Source organism: Danio rerio, chromosome 13 (assembly GCF_049306965.1).
Source record: "Danio rerio strain Tuebingen ecotype United States chromosome 13, GRCz12tu, whole genome shotgun sequence".
In the NCBI taxonomy this organism is placed as follows: Eukaryota; Metazoa; Chordata; class Actinopteri; order Cypriniformes; family Danionidae; genus Danio; species Danio rerio.
In genome coordinates, this window is record NC_133188.1 from 18,357,063 (window position 1) to 18,383,516 (window position 26,454).

At 34.1% G+C, this 26,454-nt stretch overlaps 1 protein-coding gene across 9 annotated transcripts in view; it reads left to right on the plus strand.

Annotated features, from left to right (window-relative positions):
• Nucleotides 1-26,454, plus strand: part of dlg5a (discs, large homolog 5a (Drosophila)) — a 155,221-nt gene that overhangs the window by 32,994 nt on the left and 95,773 nt on the right. For 4 of the 9 annotated variants that reach the window (XM_068212910.2, XM_005156681.6, XM_068212912.2 and 1 more), the window contains exons 2-5: nt 4,404-4,472; nt 13,599-13,761; nt 16,619-16,762; nt 21,789-21,972. In XM_068212910.2, the coding sequence (XP_068069011.1) occupies nt 4,404-4,472; nt 13,599-13,761; nt 16,619-16,762; nt 21,789-21,972 (560 nt within the window). The remainder of the gene's footprint in view (nt 1-4,403; nt 4,473-13,598; nt 13,762-16,618; nt 16,763-21,788; nt 21,973-26,454) is intronic. The other 5 variants (XM_068212911.2, XM_073919874.1, XM_073919873.1 and 2 more) reach the window with 2 other exon arrangements.

A 26,454-nucleotide genomic window follows, 5' to 3' on the forward strand; every position in this document is an offset into this window, starting at 1 on the left:
TTTTATTACACAGGACAGTCGTGGCTCTTTTCAGCAGTTTAGGCAGGTTTACTATTTCTTCGGCGTCGCTGATGTCGGCGCTATCAAGTGTATCATGTTGACGTGCATTTTTGTGTACCTCTGTACTCAAAAGGGTTAATGCTCGTCGTAATCATAACTCTAAAATGCGATATAATTGTTTAAATAATGTGTAAGTTTTCGGTTTGATTTCCACTGCTAAGTGCTGTTCATATTTCCCACGCGGCTCCTGAAAGATCACTCTGTTCCACAAACTGAATGTTGTTTACTACTTTATTAGTCACAACCTGCAGGTTCTGTTTACTAAAGCAGACGTACGCGTATGGCAAGCCGTTTTAGCATTTAAACCTTTGTTCTGACTATCCATAAATATATTTAATTCATATTTAATTAAATTCATTTAGAGATATTTTCTAATTACAATTGTGACTAGTCAAAACTCATTTAGAGATTTCTGCAAATATTTTTCAATGGAAGTCAATGGAGGAATATGACTAGTCATAATATATTTGCAGATATCTCCAATCTGATTTCGTACTAGTACAATTGTAATTGCAGATATCTCTAATTGTCATTCTGACTAGTCGAATTATAATTATGACTAGTCAAAATATAATTAGAGATATCTCTAAATATATTTATGGATAGTCAGAACAAACGTTTAAATGCTAAAACGGCTTGCCATACGCGCGTCTATCAGTCCGCCCTCTGTAGTAACAGCTCACGGTCAGCTCACGTCATGTGTGATTTTGCGGCCGCCAATACATCATTATATGAAGACAGAATGATATTTTAGGGTGAATTGTACCTTATAAATACAGTATGTGACTCTTTTAACAGCATTAGAAGGTATCCATGTCGCTGTGCAAAGTATGTAAATCACTGTGAAGACTTTATAACTTAGGATGTTTGACCCAGTATGCGTGTCAAAAAGCGGACGAGTCTAAAGCAATGACTGTACAACCGAAATGTTGCCAGACGTCTGATTTTGAGAGGATGGGCCATCCTCTATTTCAGCTCCACTCATCTTGGTCTGCTTACATTACTGCTGCTGCAATCTGAACTCACGTGCGACAGCAGGTGGAACGTAGCTCACGTGCAAACAGCTCAACTAATAAGAGAAAACGGACGTCAAATCGTAATCAAATCGTCATAACGCCACGATGCATATTGTGACATTTTTGCATCGCAATAAATCGTACAACAATAAATCGTTACACCCCTAATATATATATATTTTCAAATGTTTCATTTCGACTACAATAAAAGCAGTTTTTAATTTGAAATACTATTATTAAAACTATTATGTTTAGAAATGTGTAAAAAAATCTCTCTTTCTGTTTCCCAACATCAACCCACTCAAATGAACATTTCTAACTTCTTTTTGCCCCTAAGCGAAGAATGGAAAAACAACTTACTTGTGAGTCTATTGAGGCTTTTAAATGTTTTGACTGAATTTGTTCTCTATAACCATTGAATCATTGATGCATCACTCCATGTCAATGCACCTCTACCCATCTTTTCACTGCAAAGTACCTTCTGCTAAAAGTGCATTAAAAGCCTTGCTTTCTATTTCTGAAGCCACTTTATATACAGGACTTGCAGGACTCTGTGTCTGCTTTCAGACATTGTGCAATATCTATTTATTCTTTCTGCCTTTCACCCCAGCAGAAAAAAAAAACTGTAGCGCTTGCTCTCAAATCATCACTACCCTGAAGTTATTTCAGGCTATACGAGAGACACTGAAGTCTTATGCTGAAGTTGCTCTTCTGAAGCTGACTTGTGTCTCGGATGATGTGATAAGAGAGTGAAGGAAGATCCGAGTGGCTGTGATCTTCTCCAGGCTGAATGTGTGTGCACGAGTGTGTGTGTGTAGTCAGGCCAGTGATAATGAAGCGTGTCCTTGTCATCACACACTCTGCTCATTATGAGGACGAGCCCTGCAGTGGAAGTGCTGCAAAGAATCTCCAGGATTCAATTATCCAGTTCATATTTATTCATATTTGATTATGCACTTAGTTGTTTTTCACACTAACACAATTTGGAATACTCAGTATAGTTGATTTGGTTATGTGGGTTTTTATGTGTTTTGAGCTTGTCTGATGTTCTGTTTTAAGATCATTTTTTAAAATTCAGTGTTTGCAGAGATTTCTGAAAATGTAGAAACATTTACTGGTGCGTAATTGTTTAAACAGTAAAAGTTAAATGAGGCATATTAACTGTTATTAATTAATAATGCTGCTACTAGTATTAATAAGAACAAGGATAATAATAAAAGTAGTAATAATAAAATTGTAGTATTATTTATACAAATATAGTACAGTGATCCTTTGCTATTACACGATAATAATTTAGAAATAGTAGTAACAAAATGATAGTACTAACTATACAAATATAGTACAGTGATCCTTCGCTATAACGCAATAATAATTTAAAAATAGTAGTAGCAAAATGATAGTATTAACTATACAAATATAGTACAGTGATTCCTCGCTATAACACAAAATTAAAAAATAGTAGTAACAAATGTATAGTATTAACTATACAAATATAGTACAGGGATCCCTCGATATAACACGATAATAATTAAAAAATAGTTGTAACAAGATAGTATTAACTATACAAAATTGTACAGTGATCCCTCGCTATAATGCACTTATAAAAAAGTTGAACCTCTGGACATGCTAAAAGAGGGGAGAAGTTACGCAGCTTTAGGGCACCATTACGAAATAAATAAATGAAGATCAAATGGATTTGGTCTTTGGTTTCATTTTATAATACTGGACTTATTATTCTACAACGTTTTGCACTTTGGCAGTGTTTAAATAAGAGACAAATGTGGTAAAATGTTAATGTCTGTCTAAAAAAAAGTTTATATAGTGTGTAGTGAGGTTACAGCCTTAAAACATCTAGAACAGGGGTGGGCAAACTCGGTCCTGGAGGGCCGGTGTCCTGCACAGTTTAGCTCCAACCCTAATCAAACACACCTGCTTATAGATTTCTTGTGATCTTAAAGACACTGATTAGCATGTTCAGGTGTGTTTGACTAGTGTTGGAACAAAACTCTGCAGGGACACCGGCCCTCGAGGATCAAGTTTGCCCATCCCTGATCTAGAATAATTGTAAACAATAAAGCGGACTACTTTTACAGATTTCGCCTATTGCGGGTTATTTTTAAAACGTAACTTCCTTGAATACCGAGGGACCACTACATATGTATCATCATTATTATATAATTTATTGATTTTTAATTGATAATTTTGCTTTTTTTTTATTATATTATATATAGTTGGTAGTAAGTTCAAGATTTTGTTGAACAAATTTGACAAATTTCCTGCTAATGATAAGAAAATAAATAGTATTACACATGACTTATGTTCCATTTATTGTTGTTATAAAAAAAAATAGGTTAATTGTATTAAAACACTTTATAATTATTGTAATGATAGCATATTTGTTATACATTTTTTTGTATACATATATGCTAAATTATTTAATATAATTTTTTAATACCTTGTCATTTTTTCCTGGGCTTTATGAGGCTCACCTTAAGAACGAATATTGAAAATTATGGTCACACTTTACAATAAGGTTTCATTAGTTAATGTTAGGTAATGTATTTACTAACATGACCTAATAATGAACAATACTTGTACAGCATTTATTAATCATAGTTTAACATTTACTAATGCACTATTAAAATTAAAACTCATGCTTGTTAACATTACGTCACCTTAGAATTGTAAGGTTCTATCTGACATTTTTGACAAAAATTTTGTCGACAAATTCTTATTAAATGTCAACTTTTTTACATTATGGGATGTTTTTTTTAGAAGTTGTTTGAATTTTATGATTTTTTATTTAAAAAAACAAACGTTACAAACATACTGTTTGCTATGGAATGCAAAAACTTTGAAGCTTAACTTCTCAAAATCTTTCAGAACGCAGATAGAACCTTATAATTCCAAGGTGACAATTAGTTAATCGAGTTAACGAACTAACAATGAGAAAATTTATTTCCATTAAATAGACAAATATAAGTAAATACTAATAAATTCATATTTCATAATTTGTTAGTAAATACATTAACATTAATGAATAATATAACATTTTTGTAAAGTATTACCAAAATAGTGTGGTTAACCCTCTCTGCATAAACTATGTTGAGAAGCACATTGTGAATGTGTAAAATAAGCAATAAAAGATCTTTTAAAACAACCTCATCATTTCATCAATAAATGCTCGGATGTAATGCATAAGGTTGCAGATGATTTATTCTCTATTTTCTGAAGTGCTACTTTAATGCCAGCTTAGAACATTTTCTTAATTAAAGGCCTGTAATGGTCAGTGCTGAGTAATTAATGTGTGTTTTCTGTCATCTGCAGGGTCCACATACAGTGTCCTGTCCACAATGCCATCAGACTCGGAGAGCAGCAGCTCCCTAAGCAGTGTTGGTATGTTTCAGCTCTCATCCTTCACATATTGTATTCAGAAATGTACAAATTCTCTATATGATAGGAATTAGTTGTTCCTGAATAATACAGTCTGATATATAAATGTACTGCAGTATCACATGTGATACTGTTTAACGTGTGTGAGTTTGTTTACAATATAGACATGTACTGATATGGCTTTTCTCCAAAATCCTTTTGTAAAGGATTTTTAGTTTTTCCAAAACTAGCGTGATATATGAACTAAAAAAGATTTGGCTGAAAGATCTGGACTGAAAAAAAACAACAACTTAAAATTCTGGATGTACTTACCCGAAAAAAACAAAACCAAAAATACTTTGTATTTATAATATTTGTTTAAATATTTTTTTCAATTAAGTAATATAAAATAATTCTGTAAGACTTATTAAATTAAACTCAATACAATAAATTATACTCATTTTAAATAACACAATAAAATAAATACATATATTTACAGATACTCGGACATATACAGTGGAAATATACAGTGGCCAAAGTTATTAGAATACTTGGCAGTTGGCATATTTTCAAGGTTGTTTCAGTTGTTTTGAATCAGCCTTTACAATAAACCAAAATCAAAGGTGAATGCCCCACACACAAACACCATCTCTAGCCCTGGTTACCACTTGTCTTGCTCTGTTACACTTTTCATTTTATCCTTCTGGATCTTCTCTATTGGACTTGAACGGGTGTGACACACAGGTGACGCTTATAAAACCTTGCTCTGTTCCCAATATTATCACTATATTATCAGTGTGCACACAAGTTTTGGTTAAAAAAAGAACATTTAATAATTTCTCTTTAAAGATAAAGAGGAGCAATTCCAGCATTCTGGGATGCGTTTTCGAAAACTACTGTTAGCCAACTAAGGTCACAAATTGCATTGTTACAAACATAGTTCATTGATTTGGTGTTTCCCAAATCCATCATTCCAACGAACATTCGCAAACTGTGTCGCAAACCTGTACACTTGCAGCTACACCTGCTGTAGTTAGAAGCATGGTTCCTGGCTGTGTTCTATTTCAAGTTATGCCCTATTCCCTATACCCTTTTTTGCCCTCTTCATCTCAGGAGGCTTTTTCAGTTCATTCATAACAATTTGCTTTTGTATAATGCTATTATTATTAGCAGTATTGTTTATTATATCCATATTTATATTTGTTTTATTAAAAACAAGCTTAGATTTGCCCACCTGCAGGTTTTAGACCATATGGAGCACAGCATGTGTATTAGGATATAACTCAGGTTTTTGAACACACTTCGTTATTATTGTTCATTTATTCGTTTGCTGGAAAATAGAACTGAATTTAGAAGTAGTTTTAGTCTTAATTTTAACAAACAAAATTAATTATTTATAGACTAATTGATGTCTGTGCGTAAAGGTTTCCCTATCCAAGAGCGAAAGTGAAAGTAGATCTATTATCTCTCATTCTTGCGCAGTAGATGCTCTGTTTAACTGTTTTCTGTAAAAAAAAAAAAACTGTTAACTGTTTGCTTGTGAAATGCTCAGTTTTTTCACTTACACTTACTTTACGTCCTGTAAATAGCAAATGCGCTTATGGCGTGATGCAGCTTGCTCTTAAAGGGATTGGGAGATGAGACTCTGATTGGTTTATTCTCAAAACACACCTATAACTCATTAAGAAATTAAACTCAACCCTATTAGACCATGCACCACGGCGCAAACCAGGTTTTCCCGTCCTTAAATTAGCAAATATGGATTTTCTGACACGCCCTGAAAGCGTTAGCGCCCTGCGCTTTCCGTTTTGCGCATGGACCGTCAAAATAGAGCCCTTAAACATGCAATAATTAAAAAAAAAAACATTAAAGTCATCTCTCTTAGGTGTAATAAGCTTTCCAAGTATTTTTTTAACAGTTAAGTTTTAGTGATCTTCATATTAACAATTGCGCTCACATCGTAGTGCACTTTGAAAACATTTTTGCCATTTTGAACACAGCTGTGGCTCATGACGATGGGTTGACCTATTATTTAAAAGCAGAATTTACGTTACTTCTCCAAAGCATGTGAAAAAAAATTATATATATTGGTTTGAAAATGTCAAATTGTAAAAGTAAACGTTTACAATCAATAAAAAATAAATAAAGAAACAAGATCCTACTTTATAATAATAAAATAAAATAACAATAACAAAAATTATTATTAGGTAGGATTTCTTCATAAATGGCCTTCTGTAAATTACATCTATTAACGGTTTATATTGTTTATTTACGAGATTAAAATGCGTGTTAGCTAAGTGGTTTTATGTTTTAGAATCGAATATGGAATACTCTCAATAATATTTGTAAAGGAAACAGGTGTGTGTCGTTTATATATTTTTCAATTGAACCTTCGCTAAGCCCCGCCCTCCTTAGTTACTGTTGCTACACCTGTCAAGCGTTCGTGCCTGGCACGGCTTTTACATTTTGCATGCACCAGTTTCAGACATTGCCAGGGATATAATGTCATTTTTAGCAAACAGGTGAGATATCCGAGAAATCCAGACAAAAAAGCACTGCAGTATGCATTACCGGGGTATATTCCCCACATAATAGGCAACCGAATAATAATTCAATCAAAATTGAAGCTAGCTCAGCCTAGCCGCCTCATACGCTGACCATTCAACAGCTTAGCTCATGCTCAGCAGGAGAGGTAAAATTTAAAAATAATCTAATAATAACAAATTACACTGTGATTTCTCTATTTTTAACCAGCATGAAAAAGCATGAAAGATTAATTGTTGTGCAATGAAATATAGCGTTATTAATCGACAAGGAAACATGCATGGACAGTGCTTCTACATCATTCATTCATAGAAAGAACAGCCAGAAAGGGGAAACTGATGGATTTGTGCTGAATATTAGCATCATTGACCCATAACAATATACAGTAAGTTACCTATTACTGTCAGTATGTTTGTTTGCTCGTTATAAATGACTGAAAAACAGCTGGGGGTAATGTATAAAGTATATAGTTTATATATAAAGTATATTGATCGCAAGTGCTCAGTTTTGTTTTGTTCTGTTGAGTTGTAATTTTAAATATGCGTAGCTTGAAACAAATGGAAATATGAAGTTCAGTAAAGTTAGCAACAGATTTGCAGATTCCTATTTGCCGGGACAATATCAAATGTCATTAAGACCTATGGGCAAAGCAGTGGCACAGCAGGTAGTGCTGTTGCCTCACAGCAAGAAGGCCGCTGGGTCGCTGGTTCAATCCTCAGCTCAGTTGGCGTTTCTGTGTGGAGTTTGCATGTTCTCCCTGCGTTTATGTGGGTTTCCTCCGGGTGCTTCGGTTTCCCCCACAGTCCAAAGACCCGCGGTGCAGGTGAATTGGGTAGGCTAAATTGTCCGTAGTGAATGTGTGTATGAATGAGGCCCCGTTTACACTAGTACATTTTAGAATGGAAACGATCCACGTTCACACTAGCGTTTCACCCACCTTTCTGAACAGCTCTCCGTCCACACCAAAACGCTGAAAACGCACATCATGTGACCACACACACACACTCTCGGGCAAGTGATGCAGCCTATCTACCCAGATGAGAGCTCTGCTTGTCGGACTGCTCATCAAGCATCTCCCGCTGGATCTAATCTCACTATATTTATTAAACGTGATATTTTATTCAGCTTGTTGTCTTTATCTAACAACATATTCCCCGACTTTGGTCATTGGAATCTATTACTTGTTCTCAGGTAACGTGTTTTGGCTAAGCGCAAAGATAAGTTAATAGTTAATCACCACATAGCCTACATTCTGTATATTGACTGATTGCTTGCCTTTATTTCCAATAATGTATAAACTTATTGTATGTTATACTTTTACAATGGCCATTATTGATTATTAAAACTGATATTCAGCAAAAGAGAGGGTGTGTTTCATATTTTCACTGAAATTAAAAGGAGGTAGTGATGTTATAGACTCCGTTTTGTTATAAATATCTACACAGTGAAGACGACGCTCATATATGCAGCACAACGCCTCAATATTTCTGCTGTCTGTTAAGTTGCTAATATCAAAATGAAAATAGGCAGTTCCTTAAATCATGTTTTCATTTTATTGTTGAGAAAGTGAAACAACGTAGCCAGGGTGATGTGAATGAAGTTATACAGTACACTGTTCCCTTTGAAGATTTACCCATGTCCTCGGTAGTCTGTTTTTCATATCAAACTGAGAAGAAGAGACTGCAGCCTTGATCAAACTTGCGAAGTCAGAACTTACAAGAAGAGCATGCAAGAATGAACTGTGGGTGTGGGCTACTTAATATTGAGGAAAAGCCCTAATCAGAGAGGCGAATGTTGGCAGCCCCGCCTCCATTTTCAGATTTCTCCGTTTTCCCCCATCCACACTGAGACAGAGCAGCAGCGTTTTACAATAAAAATGGCCTCTCCAGCGTTTCCAAAACGATCCATTTTCGACGCTCGAAAACTCTGGCGTAGTGTGGACGGATGGCGTAACCGTAGCAAAACTTACGCGTTTTAAAACGAAAACGCATTAGTGTAAACGGGGCCTGAGTGTTTGTGGATGTGTCCCAGAGATGGATTGCAGCTGGAAGGGAAAACGTGCTGGATAAGTCGGCGGTTCATTCCGCTGTGGCGACCCCAGATTAATAAAGGGACTAAGCCGACAAGAAAATGAATGTATGAATGAATTATGACCTATTCGCTATTAGTATGACTAAGTTACTATGGCGAAGGCTTAAATAGAGCAGAGCTCATAATATAGAGAGCAAAAAAAGCAAAAGACAGCTGTGAAACATAACCTGCATTTCTCCTCTTGGGTTTTTGGTTTTGAAAAGGGAAAAAAATTCCACCATCCCGTCCAAACTTTAGGTATACTGGGTATCAGATTTGCACAATCCATATGCACAACGCTTTGGTCTGTTTCCCTCACTCGAAAGCTTGTCAGAGCCCCTGCGCGTAGCTACGGTTGCTAAGCCAAGATTGGTGGATGGCGTTTTTTAGGTGTCACTTAGCGAAGGGTCAATTAATATGGAAAATGAGTGCATGTTTTTACCAAACTTAGTGTTTTTTTAAATGCATGTTTGTGTAAAACAATATAGTTTGGACAAAGAAATTATTATTTTTTTTCTTTAAAGAGGTTGTTACTCCACCCCATTTAGAGTATCATAAAGGACGTTTTACATTATAACTAACATGGTTAAAACAATGGATCTGCGACTAAATAGCTACGGTTTTGGGAAATACTCTTTACCACATCGTTGTTTTCCCAAACAATGCATTGTACTATGATAGTTTAGCCACAAGTTATGTTGTTGTTTGGGAAACGCACCCCTGGATGAGACATTTGCTTTAAATACAAAGAGAAACTATGTTATATTGAAACATATGCTTATATTTTGCAAAACAATTAACCACAGAGTTATAGGATCAGAAATATATCAATCTGTAAACATTTTTGTATTTTAAATGAGAAAAACAAACATGTGTTATAGATGTGACCAAAAAAGTATGCGTGTTTACAGTATACAACATGCTTTGTAAAGAATTTTATTAATTTAACTGCACAACTGAAAAGAAATAATGCTTATGAAAAAGATGAGGTGGCTCACTTTAGAACAAAAATATTTGATTTGATTTTATTTAATAGTTTTTGAATATATGAAGAAAAAGCTTGGTTATGTGACAGATTTAAAATTGGCATTTGTGCAACTTTAGTAAATCAAATGTAATTGTTTAAAAAACAATGACAGAGACATTTGAAATAGCTCTGAGGACTTTTTTTTCTGTTGGAGTATAGAAATGAATTATGGTCAATGATATCAGTATCCCAATAATTACCACAAAACCATCCATTCTTAATTGACCATCCACCGCTGACACTTAGTACACTGCCACAACAATGTCCATAATGCATGTGGGTGGGTGTGTGTGAGTGATGCATTTGTAAGTCACTCATATGAGACTGAAGGCTCAGATGAGTGGTAATAATGAGTGTTGGAGGGCATGGCAGTTGCGTCTGGAGGCAGAGCCCCTTTCTCCTGGTTTGGTGCCAGTGGAGAATGTGCTCTCAGGTTGACTGTCGTCCAAATGACTTGGCAGTTTCGCATAGCAGTTTCTAGAGGGACCAGCATGTTGTGCCAAAGATACCCATAATGCTTACTCCCTGCTTGTGTCTGAGGAGGAGAAATGTGGGCTTGAGATGAAGTTGAAAATGTCAGCAAAGGGCCTTTTCATGTATTTTACACATGAACATCACACTTTTAAACTTGCAGGCTGCTGGTTACAGAATTCCTTAACCTGTCTAATTTTAAGTGTAGTAGTAACCTTTTTGTAAAGCTGCTTTGGAACTAGGGCTGCGCAATATTGTTAGATATGAAATAAAATCACTGTCATAAATATTTTGTGCGTAAATAAAATTCACGCATCCGTTATAATATAATGTCGTAAAGGAAAACGGAATGTAGTCGTAATTTTATGAGGGTACAATTCCAAAATCTGCGATTAGAACAGACACAGATATAACATTTTCATCAGTATTTTCATGCATAACAATCTGTATATATAATCAAGAAAAAGATACAATTGAAATAAATCTAACAGTATTGAAGTACAGTAATAGAATGATAGAAATAAAAATAATTAAATAAAATTAATCATAGTCAAGGTCACAAATGGTACAGTTATGGTAAACACACACACACACACACACACACACACACACACACACACACACACACACACACACACACACACACACACACACATACATATGTGTATGTATATATATATATATATAGTTTCAATCTACTATAATCTTCTATGTTAAGCTGCTTTGACACAATCTATATTGTAAAAGCGCTATAGAAATAAAGATGAATTTACACATTTAATTACACTGTGGCGACCTCTAATAAAAAAGGGAATAATCTGAAAGAAATTAGGAGAGAGTGCTAATAATAATAATGATGATGATAATAATAATAATAGTAATAATTATGGATGTCCCGATCAGGCTTTTTTATCCTCATGTTTGAGTCTATAAAATATATATTTTACTCCTGAATTAATCAGTTTTGTAGATTTTCAAGCCTGTAAACTGTTTGGAAAAACACATATGCATTATTTATTCACATGTTGCATGTAAACATCTTCCAATAAATCCCTGGAAAGACAATGAAATGACATCTTGACAAATATATGCGCTCTACGTTGCGTTTGACTTTAATAGAGGTGATCCTCTTTATCGCTGGATAAAGCTGAGTTCATTCTCTGAATATCTGCAGCAGATTGTCTGAGACCAAAAGATTATAGTGGAATTTTAGTTGCTGCTCATCCCAAAAGATAATCATTTACATAAAGTGCTCAGAATGTCTGCCATTGTGACCTCAAGCATTTTCACATTTTTTCCCTATGATTATTTATGCGGCTTTGTTTTGCTCTGCAGTTTTTTTTTTAGAACAGTCAAGCTTTAAAGGTCAGATTTCATTTTAAGTGCTGTTTTTTCAGTTCTGTGGTAAATCTCTGCTCTGAAAATAAAATGATTGATGTTATTTTTACCATGTTCTATTGAACTAAATCTTGGTCACTGAATTTTTTTTATTAAAATAAACATTAGATGAAAGTAGGGATGTCACAATACACAGTATTACTCTAATAATGAAGCAGAAAAATATTTCAATATTATTGCCTGTCAGTATGCTAGATACTAATTAGTGCTTTTAAATGATTCAAAATAAAAGTATGCATTTACATAATGTGTCTGTGCTGCTTTTTATAGATATAAATGGGTGTGTATATTTGAGGTTTATTTGTAAATAATAAATAATATTTATGCAAATATTTGTTTTTAAACATTTTTAAATATTAATATTTTTGTATTTAATGTATCTGTGTGTATTAACACATAATAAACATAAACAGAACACACACATATTATGTAAATACACATTTTTATTTTGGACGCTGTTGAACATGATTGATCATTTGACAGCACAAACATTATTCTTGCATCACTTCAGAGAAGGAAATGATTTCAAGCACTTCGAGTACAAGAAGTAAAAATATTTGCATACATTGTTGTAATTTGATGCTGTGCTAAGCTAAAAATGGTTTAGTCTCTAACTGGCATTATGTGCAATTCTGTTTGTATGCAGTACTGTAATTCGCTGGCCCAATAAATAACTAGATAATAATACATAAAGATATTTTTATATAACTAGTTTAGTTAGTTAGTTCGCCTTCTTTAGCCCTTGTTCAATTTTTTTGTTTTGTTGTTTTTATGCCAATTTCACTCGCCCCAACCCCATACTCCATGCATGTGCAAACATCATTCACATATTATTCACATATTTACATGTAAATTTTTTTTTTTAATTTGTAAATATTTATTAAATTTTAAAATGACTGCTTTCTTATTGTATATAGTTTCAAATTAAATGATTATTTCAGTCATTATTGCTTTTATTACTATTACCAATAATAATAATCATATTAATAATAATAACGATAATAATTTATATTAGAGTGCTTTCTAAAGGATCATGTGACTCTGAAGACAGGAGTAATGAAGTTGAAAATTCATCATTAAAATCACTGGAATAAATTATTATTTTAAATTTTAAACCACTTTTGAACAGATATTTTATAGTGTAATAACATTTCACAATTTTACAATTTGTACTGTATATTTAATTAAATAAATTCAGCCTTGGTGAGCAGGAGAAGCTTAGCTTTAAACATTTAAAAATTCTACTAACCCCAAACTTTTGACCGATATATGTGTGTATATTCAGCTAAAATGAAAGTGGATTTTACCCAATATATGTGTGTATATTGTATTTAATTTCAACTTTTTGGAATCAATTTTAACTAAAACTTCCACTGATTTGTATGCCAAATTGTATATTTCTCTAAATGAGTTACTGGGGATTCACCTCTTAAAACCTCCCCTATTTTTTTCCTGATTTTTAGAAAATTAATTTATATTATCCAAAAATATTTAGTTGTGACTTCGTCATATTTGTATGGTTTTAATGGCACATTTTCATATGCCAAATTAGTTTGTTTTGAGTGATCTGTGTTGACCATAACCCTGCATTAGTGCAGGGTGAGCTTGTCTGTGCTCGGGTGACGTGCTCACTGTTGCAGGTACCAAAGCTTCATCACCTCCACCTGCGCTCAGTGACACCCGGCCGGCCAGTGACAGTCTGGACACCATCCTCTTCCAGCTGAAGCAGGTCACCAGGGAAAGGGACGAACTTCGCAAGCGCTTGGCTCTCGCCTCTCCTGGCACCACCTTTGATGACTGCCGGTACCAACACTACTTTAAAATGGCCATTAAATTATTTTTGCTACACTGTAAATCCACAAACAGTAAAAATCATTAAGTGAAATAAATTAGTTTAACTTACAATTAAAAAGAGTTACTTTGACTTAATGAAGAGTTGTGGTAATTCAAAGTGAATATATTAAGCAGAACTCAATCCGAATGAGTTATGAATGAATTATTTATTTATATGAATTTATTTATATATTGTTAATGCTAGAAGTAATACCAAATCATTTGAGCAGCTGATAGTTGTGTGGACTTAATTTGTTCTATTAACTGAACCTAACTCCCCCGATTTGATAACTGATCTTAGAATGTTTAAGTTATGAATACTCTAAATTTTTGATGTTATCAACACCAATAATATATGTGTATGTGACTCAATGTATATAAGTTTACAGTACTCAAACAATTTTGTTTCAAAACTTAAATAGTTTGCCACAATTGGTTTCCTTAAACAGTTAAGAGTTACCTTGTCAGGTTTTACAGTGTAGTGTTTAGCTGAGGCATGTAATTTATGACTTGCCATATTTGTAAACAGAGAAGCACCTCTGTGTCTATTGCTAGAAGCAGCGTTACTTATTAACCACTGTGTACTGGTTCTTGTTTGACTTTCTGATTAATTATGTAGTGGTTTTGAATTTTATACTGACACCTGACTAATGCTGCACCTATCAACCCTTGTCGATAAGAATAGATAAGGCTAGGCAAGGCAATCAAATACATGTTTATGGGCAATGTTACTCCAGAAAATTATCTCCATAAGTTTCAAATCTGTAAACAATTTAAGATAGTTTAATCAATTCCAAAAGATTTCTGTGCCTCAATTGAAAGTCTAATCATGCAACTCCATGATGATTCAGTTATTAATAAAACTGTATTAATTAGATCCAAGTTTGTTTGAAGTGGCACAGTCACTTTATGGGATTTATGTTAGACTTTTATTCACATATATGTATTGTGATCTTACTTCAGATCAAATCTTATTAGGGGTCTGGCAGAATTAATGCAGCTGCAATGTCCATGCAATTTTAAGCATATTTTCTGTATTTGTTTAAAAGGTACAGTATAATTAGGTAATGTCAGTCAAACAAAAAAATGCAGATTTTTATATTAAATATATATGTCAATATATTACGGTCAGAAAAGTATGGGGTCATTAATGGCTTGTTTCCACTGAGTGGTATAGTACAGTAAGGTATAGTACGGGTCACCTGTATCAGGTCTGCATTTCCACTGCCAAAAGGGAAACTACCAATAGTGGGCGTAATGTGTACAACAGAAATTTTCAGTCATCGCCTTCTTGCATGAGGAAATGTTAAAGTGAAGCTGTACGGGTCATTCACATATCGTATGAGAAGCACTTCTCACAAAACAGATGCTTTATACACATAAATACTTCAAATGTTCATTACTAACCTTTCTATGAACATGATTTGATTATAACTGCAAATCAATGAAATCAGTTATTGTAATGTCTGTGATTAAATAAAACAAATAAATAAATTAATGCAACATACATGAACACATACAGACCCTTATAGTTTTGATATGTTACCAATTACGGATAAACTACACACAACATACATTTAGTCCTTATTTATGTTCAAAAACAACACGCAACATATAGTCCACCACAGTCAGTGCAAACCTTTCATATGTATCTTTAATCATTACCAGCGTATGTAATCTCTGGTTAGAAAGTAATTCCGTCATTCCAAGTTCCTAATAGTCCAAATGGCGATGATAATAATTAAACATGGCAGTTTGTTCATCTTTTAGGTTGCTGAAAGAATCATTTGCTCCTTTGTTTTTTTGTTCTTCGCTCTCACATTTGTCTATTTTCGAAAGGATCGAATGTCAGAAGCACTTCAATAGTCACGCACATGTTAATATCATCAGCTCAAGAAGTTTGTTATTTCCAATATAGATACGAGAAAGTAAAACCGCTAGTGCTTTTGGCGGCCTTGTAAACAACTATGGTGCATGGGGTAGATTCTGCTCTTCTTTTTGGCTTTGTGGCTGTTCATCAAGAAGATGACAAGGTTTGTTTAAGCTCGGGTGGACCATGGGTCATTATTATATGTACATATTATTACGATGTAAGGTCTCGGCTGTGTATTTAAAAATGGTGCTTTCTTTGTTTTCATTTTTCTGCTTGTGTATGAGCTGTTGACGTTTCTCTGAAAACTAATAGTATTCAGTTAAGTATCTAGCTCTGCCTTTTGGTACCCTTTTGTCTTGCTAGGGACCCTTCCTAAGTACTCACAAAGTGGTATGATAGGGTTCACTTTTTAGTACCTTTTAAAAGTGGAAGCAACCATAAAAGCGTACCGAACTGGACCAAACCGTACCGTACCACTCAGTGGAAACAGGCCATTAAACTTTTTTTGGTGAATTTTTTCTTAAAAAGATAACTTTGCTGCCCCTAGTAATGTTTTTTGTGTCATAATTGTTAAATATTCTAGCAGATGTATTATATTTTTATACAAATTTTTATATAAAGCAAAAGTAAAAAAAAAAGTTAATAAATAATTAATGAAGGGACAGTAATCCCTTAGATTTGAGTGAAAATTATCCTCATTTGTGTTTCGAAACATTTGTAACAGGTAACTTCAAATTAGAGAATTTATGCCATTTCATTTTGGTGTAAACTAATTCTTTAAGCCTTTTATTTAATTAATAATGCCATTCTCAAGCATTTCAGTCATTTCATCACTGTTTGTAAGGCACAAAGAATGAGCTTAAGATGCAAACATAACTGTTATCCTAGTTAACATTGAGTTGCCCTTGCAGACTGAGGGACGCAGTGCTGATGAATTGCTCTTGTCTCCAAAAGGCCAAATTCCAAACCTGGTCATGACTACGAGCGTCTGAAAACGCAGTGCACGAAGGCTATGGCGGACCTGCAGTCTTTGCAGAACCAGCACACCAAAACTCTGAAGAGGTGCGAGGAAGCCGTGAAAGAAGCAGACTATTACCAGTGAGTACAGGTGCCATGAGTCTCAAACTGAGAGAGCTGACGCTAAGAGCCATCTGCTGCATTTCAAGCACATTTTTAATTAGAGCTTACATCATTTATAGGTTAATTATGATTTTATTATATCTGAAGCATTTTGTTCTGCAGCTGAAATTTTGTTGCAATAATTATGTTTATGTTATAATGCACTTTTAAATAGTAAAAAATAGCTTGAACGAGTCAGACAGAAATTAAAATTATTAACCACACGTCATTCCAAACTTCTAGAAAATTACAATTTCTATTGAAATAAAAATAAGTAGACGTGTGTGTGTGTGTGTGTGTGTGTGTGTGTGTGTGTGTGTGTGTGTGTGTGTGTGTGTGTGTGTGTGTGTGTGTGTGTGTGTGTGTGTGTGTGTGTGTGTGTGTGTGTGTGTGTGTGTGTGTGTGTGTGTGTGTGTGTGTGTGTGTGTGTGTGTGTGTGTGTGTGTGTGTGTGTGTGTGTGTGTGTGTGTGTGTGTGTGTGTGTGTGTGTGTGTATATTGTAGATGTAGGACTGAAGCAGCTAATTTTAATTTACACTGATGGACTAGGACAGAGGGTTGCTGAAGAACTTCTGAGAGATTTCAGCTGCTGTCTGGGCTTTCACTGCCTTTGTACACCTCCCTTTCTTCATGTGTTCAATACTTTTTTCTGTGTCGTTTCATTTTATTACACATAACTTAATGTGTTACTTATTTGCCCCATTATATATATGTGTGAATATATATATTTTCCGAAATTCAGGTGTATCAATCTCCTGAGTCCTAAGTTTTCTTTTGATGTATGTGATTTTAAGTAAACAGAAATGACAGTATATGGTTCAGAATCCACTATAGTGCCTCCCATAAGTTTGAAATGTACTTGCGGTGGTAGCCGAATTGAAACACACCTTTTACTCACGGCACATAAATGGTCAACTACATGCAACAAACAAAAAATTCTGTATTTTTTTTTACTATAATTGTCTTTATTATGACACTGTTTCTTTTCAATGGATTAAAGTTTTTTTAAATGCTGTTAAAAAAAAAAGAAATCCACTATTTCTCTTACTTTTATTATAATTAGGAGCCATGTGCACCCATTGACAGGTAAAAGCTGATCTCTCAAGTACAAGTTGCTTTATTGGCATGACATTTTGGAGCTACAGTATTGCCAAGGCATTTTAGATGTACATTGTAAAAAGCAAAAGCAAAAGTTGATTCCCAGACGTTTTAAGATATTTAGAAATATCGGTCGGATGCATTTTTTAAGTGCCCAAAAGGCACGACTCTGTGTGTCTGCAGAGCAAATAAGTCTATGGGAGTATTGACAGGTCTTGTACACATACGACAAGCAGTACAAAAAGTGAAGAAAAAATTTTGCACTGGTTAATTGATCTTGAATGATCACCATACTTGGGCAGCTGTTAATATACCTGGGCAACCCTCTCAAGTAAAGTCTGTTTGGGAAGCACTGGACTATTTGAAAATCTGAAATCTGAGGGTTAAAGAAAGATCAGAATACTGAGAAAATTTTCCAAACTAAGTTCTTAGCAATGCACATTACTAAACAAAAAATACAAATTGATATACTTACAGTAGGACATTTGTCAAATGTCTTTATAGAACATGTTTACTTTTATTCACTTCAAGATATATATTTAAACAATATTTAATATTCTTGCCATAAAATTTTGCATTAAAAAAATGATCATACAATGCATTGTTTGCTATTCCTACAAATATACGTGGGCAACTTGAGATTGGCTTTGTTGTCCAGGGTCACAATTAATTATCTTTTAGTCTTCATTTATGTTTTGTAGAGCAGTGCTGTGAACATTAATTGAATCCAAAACAACGCTAGCCTTGATATCCATGACAGCTTTAGCAACAGAATTTTTATTTCTGTGTGAATTTCCATTTCAGTGTCTTGCTATATAAAAAAATGATTATAAAACTGCTCTGTCATATCTCATCAATTTAAATGACACTGGTTAAATGTAGCCTTGTTATCTACAACAGCTGGCAATATGTAAGCTTGTACTCAAAGAAGTTTGTTCTGTTCTTTTGTCTCTGACTCACCCTTATTTGCCAGTGTTCTGTGATCCACACAGTAACATAATATTGTCCCTCCATACACAGATGTGCAGCGGCTCTAATCTGATTACAGTGTAAGGACACATGCCCTCCTGTCCTCATCTCTGCTGGGCATGAATGTCCAAAAAGAGATGAGGATTGAGTTGACGAGGGATTAATCCCATATTTCACCATTCCCTAAACAGTGTGTGATTATACCACAGACGCACGCAACAATTCTCTCCTACTGTTTGCATGTTGTCATGTCGGGAGAACGGAAACATTAATTTAGTTTGAGAACTGGGTTTAGCTTGCAACTGAAAGAGTTCAAACTGAAATGAAGCCAATTTGGAAAGGTGTACATGAGTAGAGAGGTGCATACGCACTGCAGCTGAATTCGGATGTTGTCTGAATATACACAGTTCAGTAAATTTGGAATGACAAGTGCATTCAACAACTCATTTAAAGTAATAGTCCATTCCAAGATGCAAATTCAGTTGAACAAAAAAGATGACATTTTTGATGGTGATTAAATCAGTATTCATTGACATCCATGGTAGAAAAAAAAAGAAAATCAGTTTGCATTTGTATAATGTGTAATGTGTAAACTATAAATCACAGGTAACAAGACGTGTTTGGTGCAATTTGCTGCCATTTTCACACCAGAGCAACCCTAATTTTCACATTTTGTGGTGTGTTGTTTAAATAGCAAATCCATTTATTTGCACCACTTTGTGGACTTGGGGGCATGTTTGTCTAAAATAGAGGTGTGTTAAGGCGCATTGTTGCTGTGTTGCTATTTTGAAATATGTGCCATTGACCATCTAAAAACACTTCTAAAGTCCTGCGCAGAGTACGTTAGTTATGACACTATGTGGGCTCAAACATTTATACATTGCTTTATACACAGGATGTACAGCAAACAGGATGTACACAAATATCTTTACACATAAAAAATTAAAGGATTAAAATGTTACAAAAATTATTATTTTCTACATAAATATAAAAGGTACTGCCTTCATGCCTCTTCATGCCTCTGTCCCTTTTCAGTTAATTCATGACAATTTGCATTTGTATAATGCTATTATTATTAGCAGTTTTATTTATTATATGCAAATTTATATTTGTTTTGATAAAAGCTAATTTAGATTTGTCCACCTGTAAGATTTTGAAATGTATGCATCACTATTCAGAACTGAATTTGAAATAGTTTTGAAACAAATCTTTGAGCTTAACAAAAGAAATTAAATATGTAGGCTAACAAAGGTTTTCAGTGGTGTGCATACAACACCGTTTCCTAATTCACAAAAGTAAAAAAGTAAGGTATAAAAATAAAGAGTAAGAGAAAAGGCCAAAAAGGCCAAATAGAAAAAGCTTATTCTTTATCCCCGTGCAGATAGTTTGTTTAAATGTTTTCTCACAAGTAAAGCGTACAGTTTTTCCACTTATAAAGTCTGCCATATAAATAACAAATGCGTCATGGTATGACGCAACTGACTCCTAAAGGGAATGGGAGATGATACTCTTGATTGTTTCAATACACATTATGCTCAAAATACACCCATAACGTATAACTCATTAATAGAATGAGCAGATCGTATTTTTCCATTCTTACAATAGCAAAAGTGGATTTGGACATGCCCTTAATGCTTTTGCGACATGCGCTTCAGACTTTGCGCCTAGATCTTTAAAATAGAGCCCATTAAGTTTGCCAGATTTTTCTAAAAAAACTGCAAATAAAAGTAATTTCATTCATCTTTTAAATAAACGATGCTGTAATTGCCTGATTTATTAACTCCATAAACCGCCAAGTTTAGTTTAATCAGGATTCTATACATGTCTTTGAATAGTATAATGTTCCTTTGGTTAACATATAAGGGACATTTTTGTTATGGTGTCAATCATCACAGTTTTACGAGTGAGTCCTGTTCCATACATGCACAAATTGATAATTCAGAATATTTTCTATGATATTTCAAACAGTTGTCATGAATTTCTTATTACTTGGGCCTGTATAAGATTCTGAGAGTATGATAACCTTGGATAAATTTATCACTGTTTCATGATATCACAGTATTGTGGTTGCTGACATAAAATAGGTAAAAAAAAACAAACAAACAAAGTATTTAAACAGGCTAAATAATTGAAATAATTAATTGACTTCTGTTGTCTTTATTAGTTTTAAAAGCACAGATTTCTTTCAACTTGATAAGGCATCTTTGGATATCTTTCTTTTCTTTGGATATGAAGTCTGCCACTGCACTGTTCAGGTCCAGCATGCTTGGATGTCGCTGCTTAAGTGATTTGTGGATAAGTGATAAGTAAATCTTGGGCTGACTAGTAGCTTTTGATGTGGATGCTTCTTTGCTCCTGGAGATACTGTTTCCCTAAAAAAACAGTCATAATAGTAATAAAAATGTGTAAATAATAATAATAAAAAATATGTATACCATGGGAAAAGGAACATTTTAACGGTTTTCAAATCATGACTTTTCCAAACCACGATAAACCTTAAATCTTCCCATGCCGAGTGTATACTGTACATGGTGTTTGTTTTCAGTGACAGTATAATCTAATTTAAATAAAAACAAGTTTGCTTACCTCATTCACATATAATTTTGCTTATTTTATAGAAAACTTACTTCATTTTGGTGTATTTTTTTTTTAAACAAGACAAAAATGTTTTCTTGTCTAGAAAATGATTCTTGATTTAGGAATTGTTTGATATTTAGACTAGAAACAAGACAGAAACTCTATGCATGCCAGTCTTACTTAAGAGGGCTTGTTTTTATTATTAGCTTTTTTTATTGTATTATTATTTAATTAATTTTTGATTGTTTAAAGCTGAAAGTAAATTGTGATGCTGAAAGTGCACAAGTGCGATGCACATTTTCACGCAGTGGACTTGAGTTACAGACAGCTCATCTGTGTCTTTGTTTTGTGTTTGTGTTTAGCATACAGCACAGCCGGCTCCTAAGTGAACAGACACAGTTAAAAGAGGAGATGGAGGTTTTGAAAAGAGAGAACACCAAGCTGACTCGAGAACATAACCATCTGAAACAGAGCTGTGAGGAGCTGAGGAGGCTTCATTCTGAGGATCAGAGGGAGGTGGCTGACATGAGACTACAGCAACAACAGGTACTGCTATGTTTGTAAATGCCATTGTCACTAACTGATTTTTTCAATTAGTCAGTTTAGTTATAGAATTATTATTAAGAGAGTGACGTTATGTATTTTATTATTACCTTATAGGACATTTTTATTAAGGAAGCGATCGTGTTTATGCTGTATATTCAATTTACAGTACTGTGCAGAATTTTAGGCCACTATAATTTTCACAAAAAAATTCAGTTATTTCTATATTTTTCTGCAACACGTAAGTTTGAATTATCAATTTATCAATTACTTTTTTTAAGCATCTTAGAGATCCTATGGATTTATTTAGTCTCGGTTTGTTCTGTTTCTTCATGTTATTCTTGACTCTACAGGAAAAAAAAGAAATAACCGAATTTAAATCTTGCCCTGAGACTTTTGCACAGTACTGTATATCAAAGTAATTTTAGAATTAAACCCTCGTTCCTAAATGTTCTAATTGAACTGTCAGTCGAATTTCTAGGAAATAAAGTTCAAATTGCCCTAAATTTGGCACTGGTGGTAGTTTTAAATGTACGGTAGCATAGTTTAGTTTTTTCAGATTTATTTATTTTCAGTTTTTAGACTAATATAAGTTTTGTGCCTTTTATAATAATTTTACATTTACCAAAATCAGGTGGTGACAAGGAAGTCACTTGATGAAGCTGTAAATACTAGAGCTGTGGCAATAAATTGAATCGAAAAATGATTCTGAGATTATTTGAATATTTAGTTTTTACCAAAAGATGGTGCTGTATTTTAAAAAAATCAGCTGTAAACTGCTTGCCTCCAATTCCTTTCACATATCGCTTAAACGTAACATAATCAGTATTAAAGTTAGGAAAAGTTAAGTGGATTACAAGAGCTGTGTTTACATTAATCACATGGCTTAAAATACATGAAAAATGCATTTAGGCACTTTTTGTAGTTTAATGTTTCTAAGTGTTTAATGATTCTCTTGCGTAATATGTAAACTGATGACAAAACAGGTGATTTTGCTGACATTTTAGGATTATAAGGCTGAACGGCATGAAATGCCATCAATCTTGAGACAATTCTCAGCATTTCTCTGTTGCAATCGGGATATCACAATAAACGCTGAAAAAGTCAAAGCAGTGCAAAAACTACCAGATTACTGTTGTGTTTTGTAAAAAAGAAAAACGCTACACAAATGCAGACATTTCTTCTTTCTTTTTACTGAACTTGTCTGCAGTAAGGAAAACAGGACACGGATGAGAAACAAACAGGTGTCCAACTAAAAAGTAACTCAGGGTTATACAAAGAGTGCCCAATACAAAATACATACTTTCCTGATATGTTTGTTCCATCTCACACTAGATGCACTACAATTACTATGGTATAAAAACAGCACTACAACATGCAAAAGAGAGAGATCAGCTTAGAATGTCACTTACCAGATTTATAATGATTTGATTAGCTGTTGTTTGTAGTTTTACACTGAATTTTTTCTATGGACTTATTATGCTGTCTCTGTCGCCATCTTGTGGATGAACAACGTTAACTGTCCTTGCTCTGCTACAAAACCATACTCTTGCCTAAAAAAGCCTCAAAGGTACATTGTTGTCCAACAGCAGCAATATTTGTCAAAAAAAAAAAAAAAAAAAAAATATATATATATATATATATTTTTTTTTTTTTGTATTGATAATTTTTTTCTGTAAATAGTAACTTATTCAGGGTTCAAAATCAATTCATTAAAGTAATATTTTAAATTATTTTTAAAAGAAATAATTTATGCTCATTATTTACATTATTTTTTTATTGCGAAACATTATTATTTTTCAAATAAAATATTTACATTTAAAACACACACACACACACACACACACACACACACACACACACACACACACACACACACACATATATAATTTATATATATAATACACAATTTATGCCTGTGATGAAAAAGTTGTTATTACTTCAGTTATTGTGATGAAAGTATTTTAGGCATTAATTTCTTTTTTTTTTTTTATTGAAGATTCAAAAGAACATAATGTATTTGAATACACACATATACGCCTTTATTGCCAGTTGTGTATGGTAATACTTTTCACAGTTTCAGCTAGTTTCTACAGACAGCAAAAATGGGCTCAATGCCGAAATTCTGCTTTTCCACAGCACCGCTAATACACACAGTGTGAACGTAACCTGTTAATACAGGCACCAAAATACATATGCACTTCTTCCGCCTGCAGTGTGAAGCAGGCCTAACGCTTCTGCCGTCAGCCAGCAAGTGACATTACTCTGCCAAACTCAATCTCTTCGTTTTTCGGGGAGCTCCAAAAATGGTTAATTAAGTTGCAGATTTTTTGCCGTTTCCCGCAGCGCAGGCTGTTGTGGGATTAGTGTGTCTGTTGCATCACGAACAGCAGCGTTTATGCTGTAAATCCTTAGGCTGGCCATCCCATAGTAGTGCCATCAAATCTGACCTTGACATAAATAGGAAGCCAGGGGACAGGAGATTATTCAATCAGATGCCACTGTGCCAACAAACAGTCTGCGCTCTGCTGCTACTATGAAGGAATGAGCCTTTTCCTGTCGGATTGATTTATCAGGGTTCCTTTCGGATTAAACCCACGAACACAAATGGAAAGGTTTAAAGCATTAGAATGGCTCGAGCTTGAATGTCTGGAACAGTTATAATTATTGCCAGAGGTGGGTAGAGGAGCAAAAATATGAATCAAGTGGAAGTAAAAGTACTTTTAAAAGTAATTGCTTAAGTAATGGGAAAGTAATAACATTTATAATTACTTCATTAAGAGTAATACAGTATCTATTGAGTCAAACATTTCTTCACATCAGAAGGATTGCACATTACAAAGCCCCTATTTTGCATTATAAATAGTCATATTTTGGTTTTGGGGGTCTCCAACAACAGGCTGATATGCATGCAAGTAAAAAAAAAAAAAAACACTTCCTTTGTCATAATATGCATTTGTTTTTACCTAATTATACAAACGACTCCCATATCAATTGTTCAGGGATGCATTTGTTCTCAAACCCCTCCTTAGCTCGAAACTAATCTGCGCTGATTGGTGCGCATGACCCTGTCTGTTGTGATTGGTCAACTGTGTTCAGCACGAGACAGAGAAATACCCACCACAGCTATGAAGTTAGCACAGAGTATCGTATGTGAGAGCTCAATGAAGGAATGCAATAAAGCAATGCAGTTAAACACCAGCATATTACTCTACTCTTAACCTTAACCCCTAAGTAATAACAATGACACACATTCAGTATTAATCCACAAAGTAACAAAAGCTGAACTATTTAAAAAACTGACAGTTGATGGTGGTCATAACAACAAACAGCAGAGGATCAAGAGCACAAAATGCATTTAAATCAGTAAAGGAAGAAGCACGCGTTGCGTTGTCAACATGGTTTTAGACAGAATATGTGAATAGCCTCATAAAGATTTAACCTGAGAGATACAGTACAAGCACTGACCTATAACCGAATCTTCATCTGTCATTGATCATCATCTTCGCGTCATGATCAGTCCTGTGATCCTCCGCGCTCTGCTAGTGTCTGAAGGTAAAGCATTTTACCGGATCTGGAACTACATATTTGGTAATGTACCGTATGGACATCAATGCGTTCAAGCAAAAGATCTGAACCCAACTTGATTCATTCATTCGACTTGAGTCGACTATTTCATTAAAGAATCAATAGTTTTAAACACGTGCACTTTCAGATTTAAACCTCAGCTGGATGTTTTCATTCACTTAGAGCTGCTTTACACACTGCATAGAAGCTCATTTTTAAAAGCCCATAATAGGGGCCCTTTAAGTCATCAAGCCTACATATCTACAATATCTTAAGAGTTAACAGAAACACTTTAAACCAATTTAGTAGTAGTATCAAAAATAAATAACTATAAATATGTTTGTTTATTTTTTTTTTAGATATAGTAAATTAATTCATAGGAATGCACCGATATGGATTTTTTGCCGATACCGATAATTCTTCGGACTTGGAGGCCGATAGCCGATATATAGGCCGATAATTATAAATATTTAAAAATGTTATATTCTTATACAGCAAACTTCATAAAAGCTGCAACTTTTGATACAAACCTAATAATTGAGCTCAGATGACTTTGACAAACACAGAGCAGAATATAAAGACAGAACGTGAAAAGACGTATAAAGACGTGCCCGTATGCGGGATTCAGTGACCGGTGCACCTAGGCTCTCCCCTGTTAATCTGTGAAGGCTCAACATCTATGTGTGTGTGAAGGCTGTCATATCTATGTCATATCTATGTGTGTGTGTAATTAATATGAATATTCCGATCAAACTGAATACAATCTTACATCAACAACACATGGGAAGCAACGCGTTGATAATAACAAATAATTATATTAGATTAAAAACCTTCCGTAAAGTTTTTGTTCACATGTGCAGGTCAGTTTGGTTTGTTCGTGTGAAGCAAAGAGGGAGAGACAGAAAAGAGGAGCGCTTT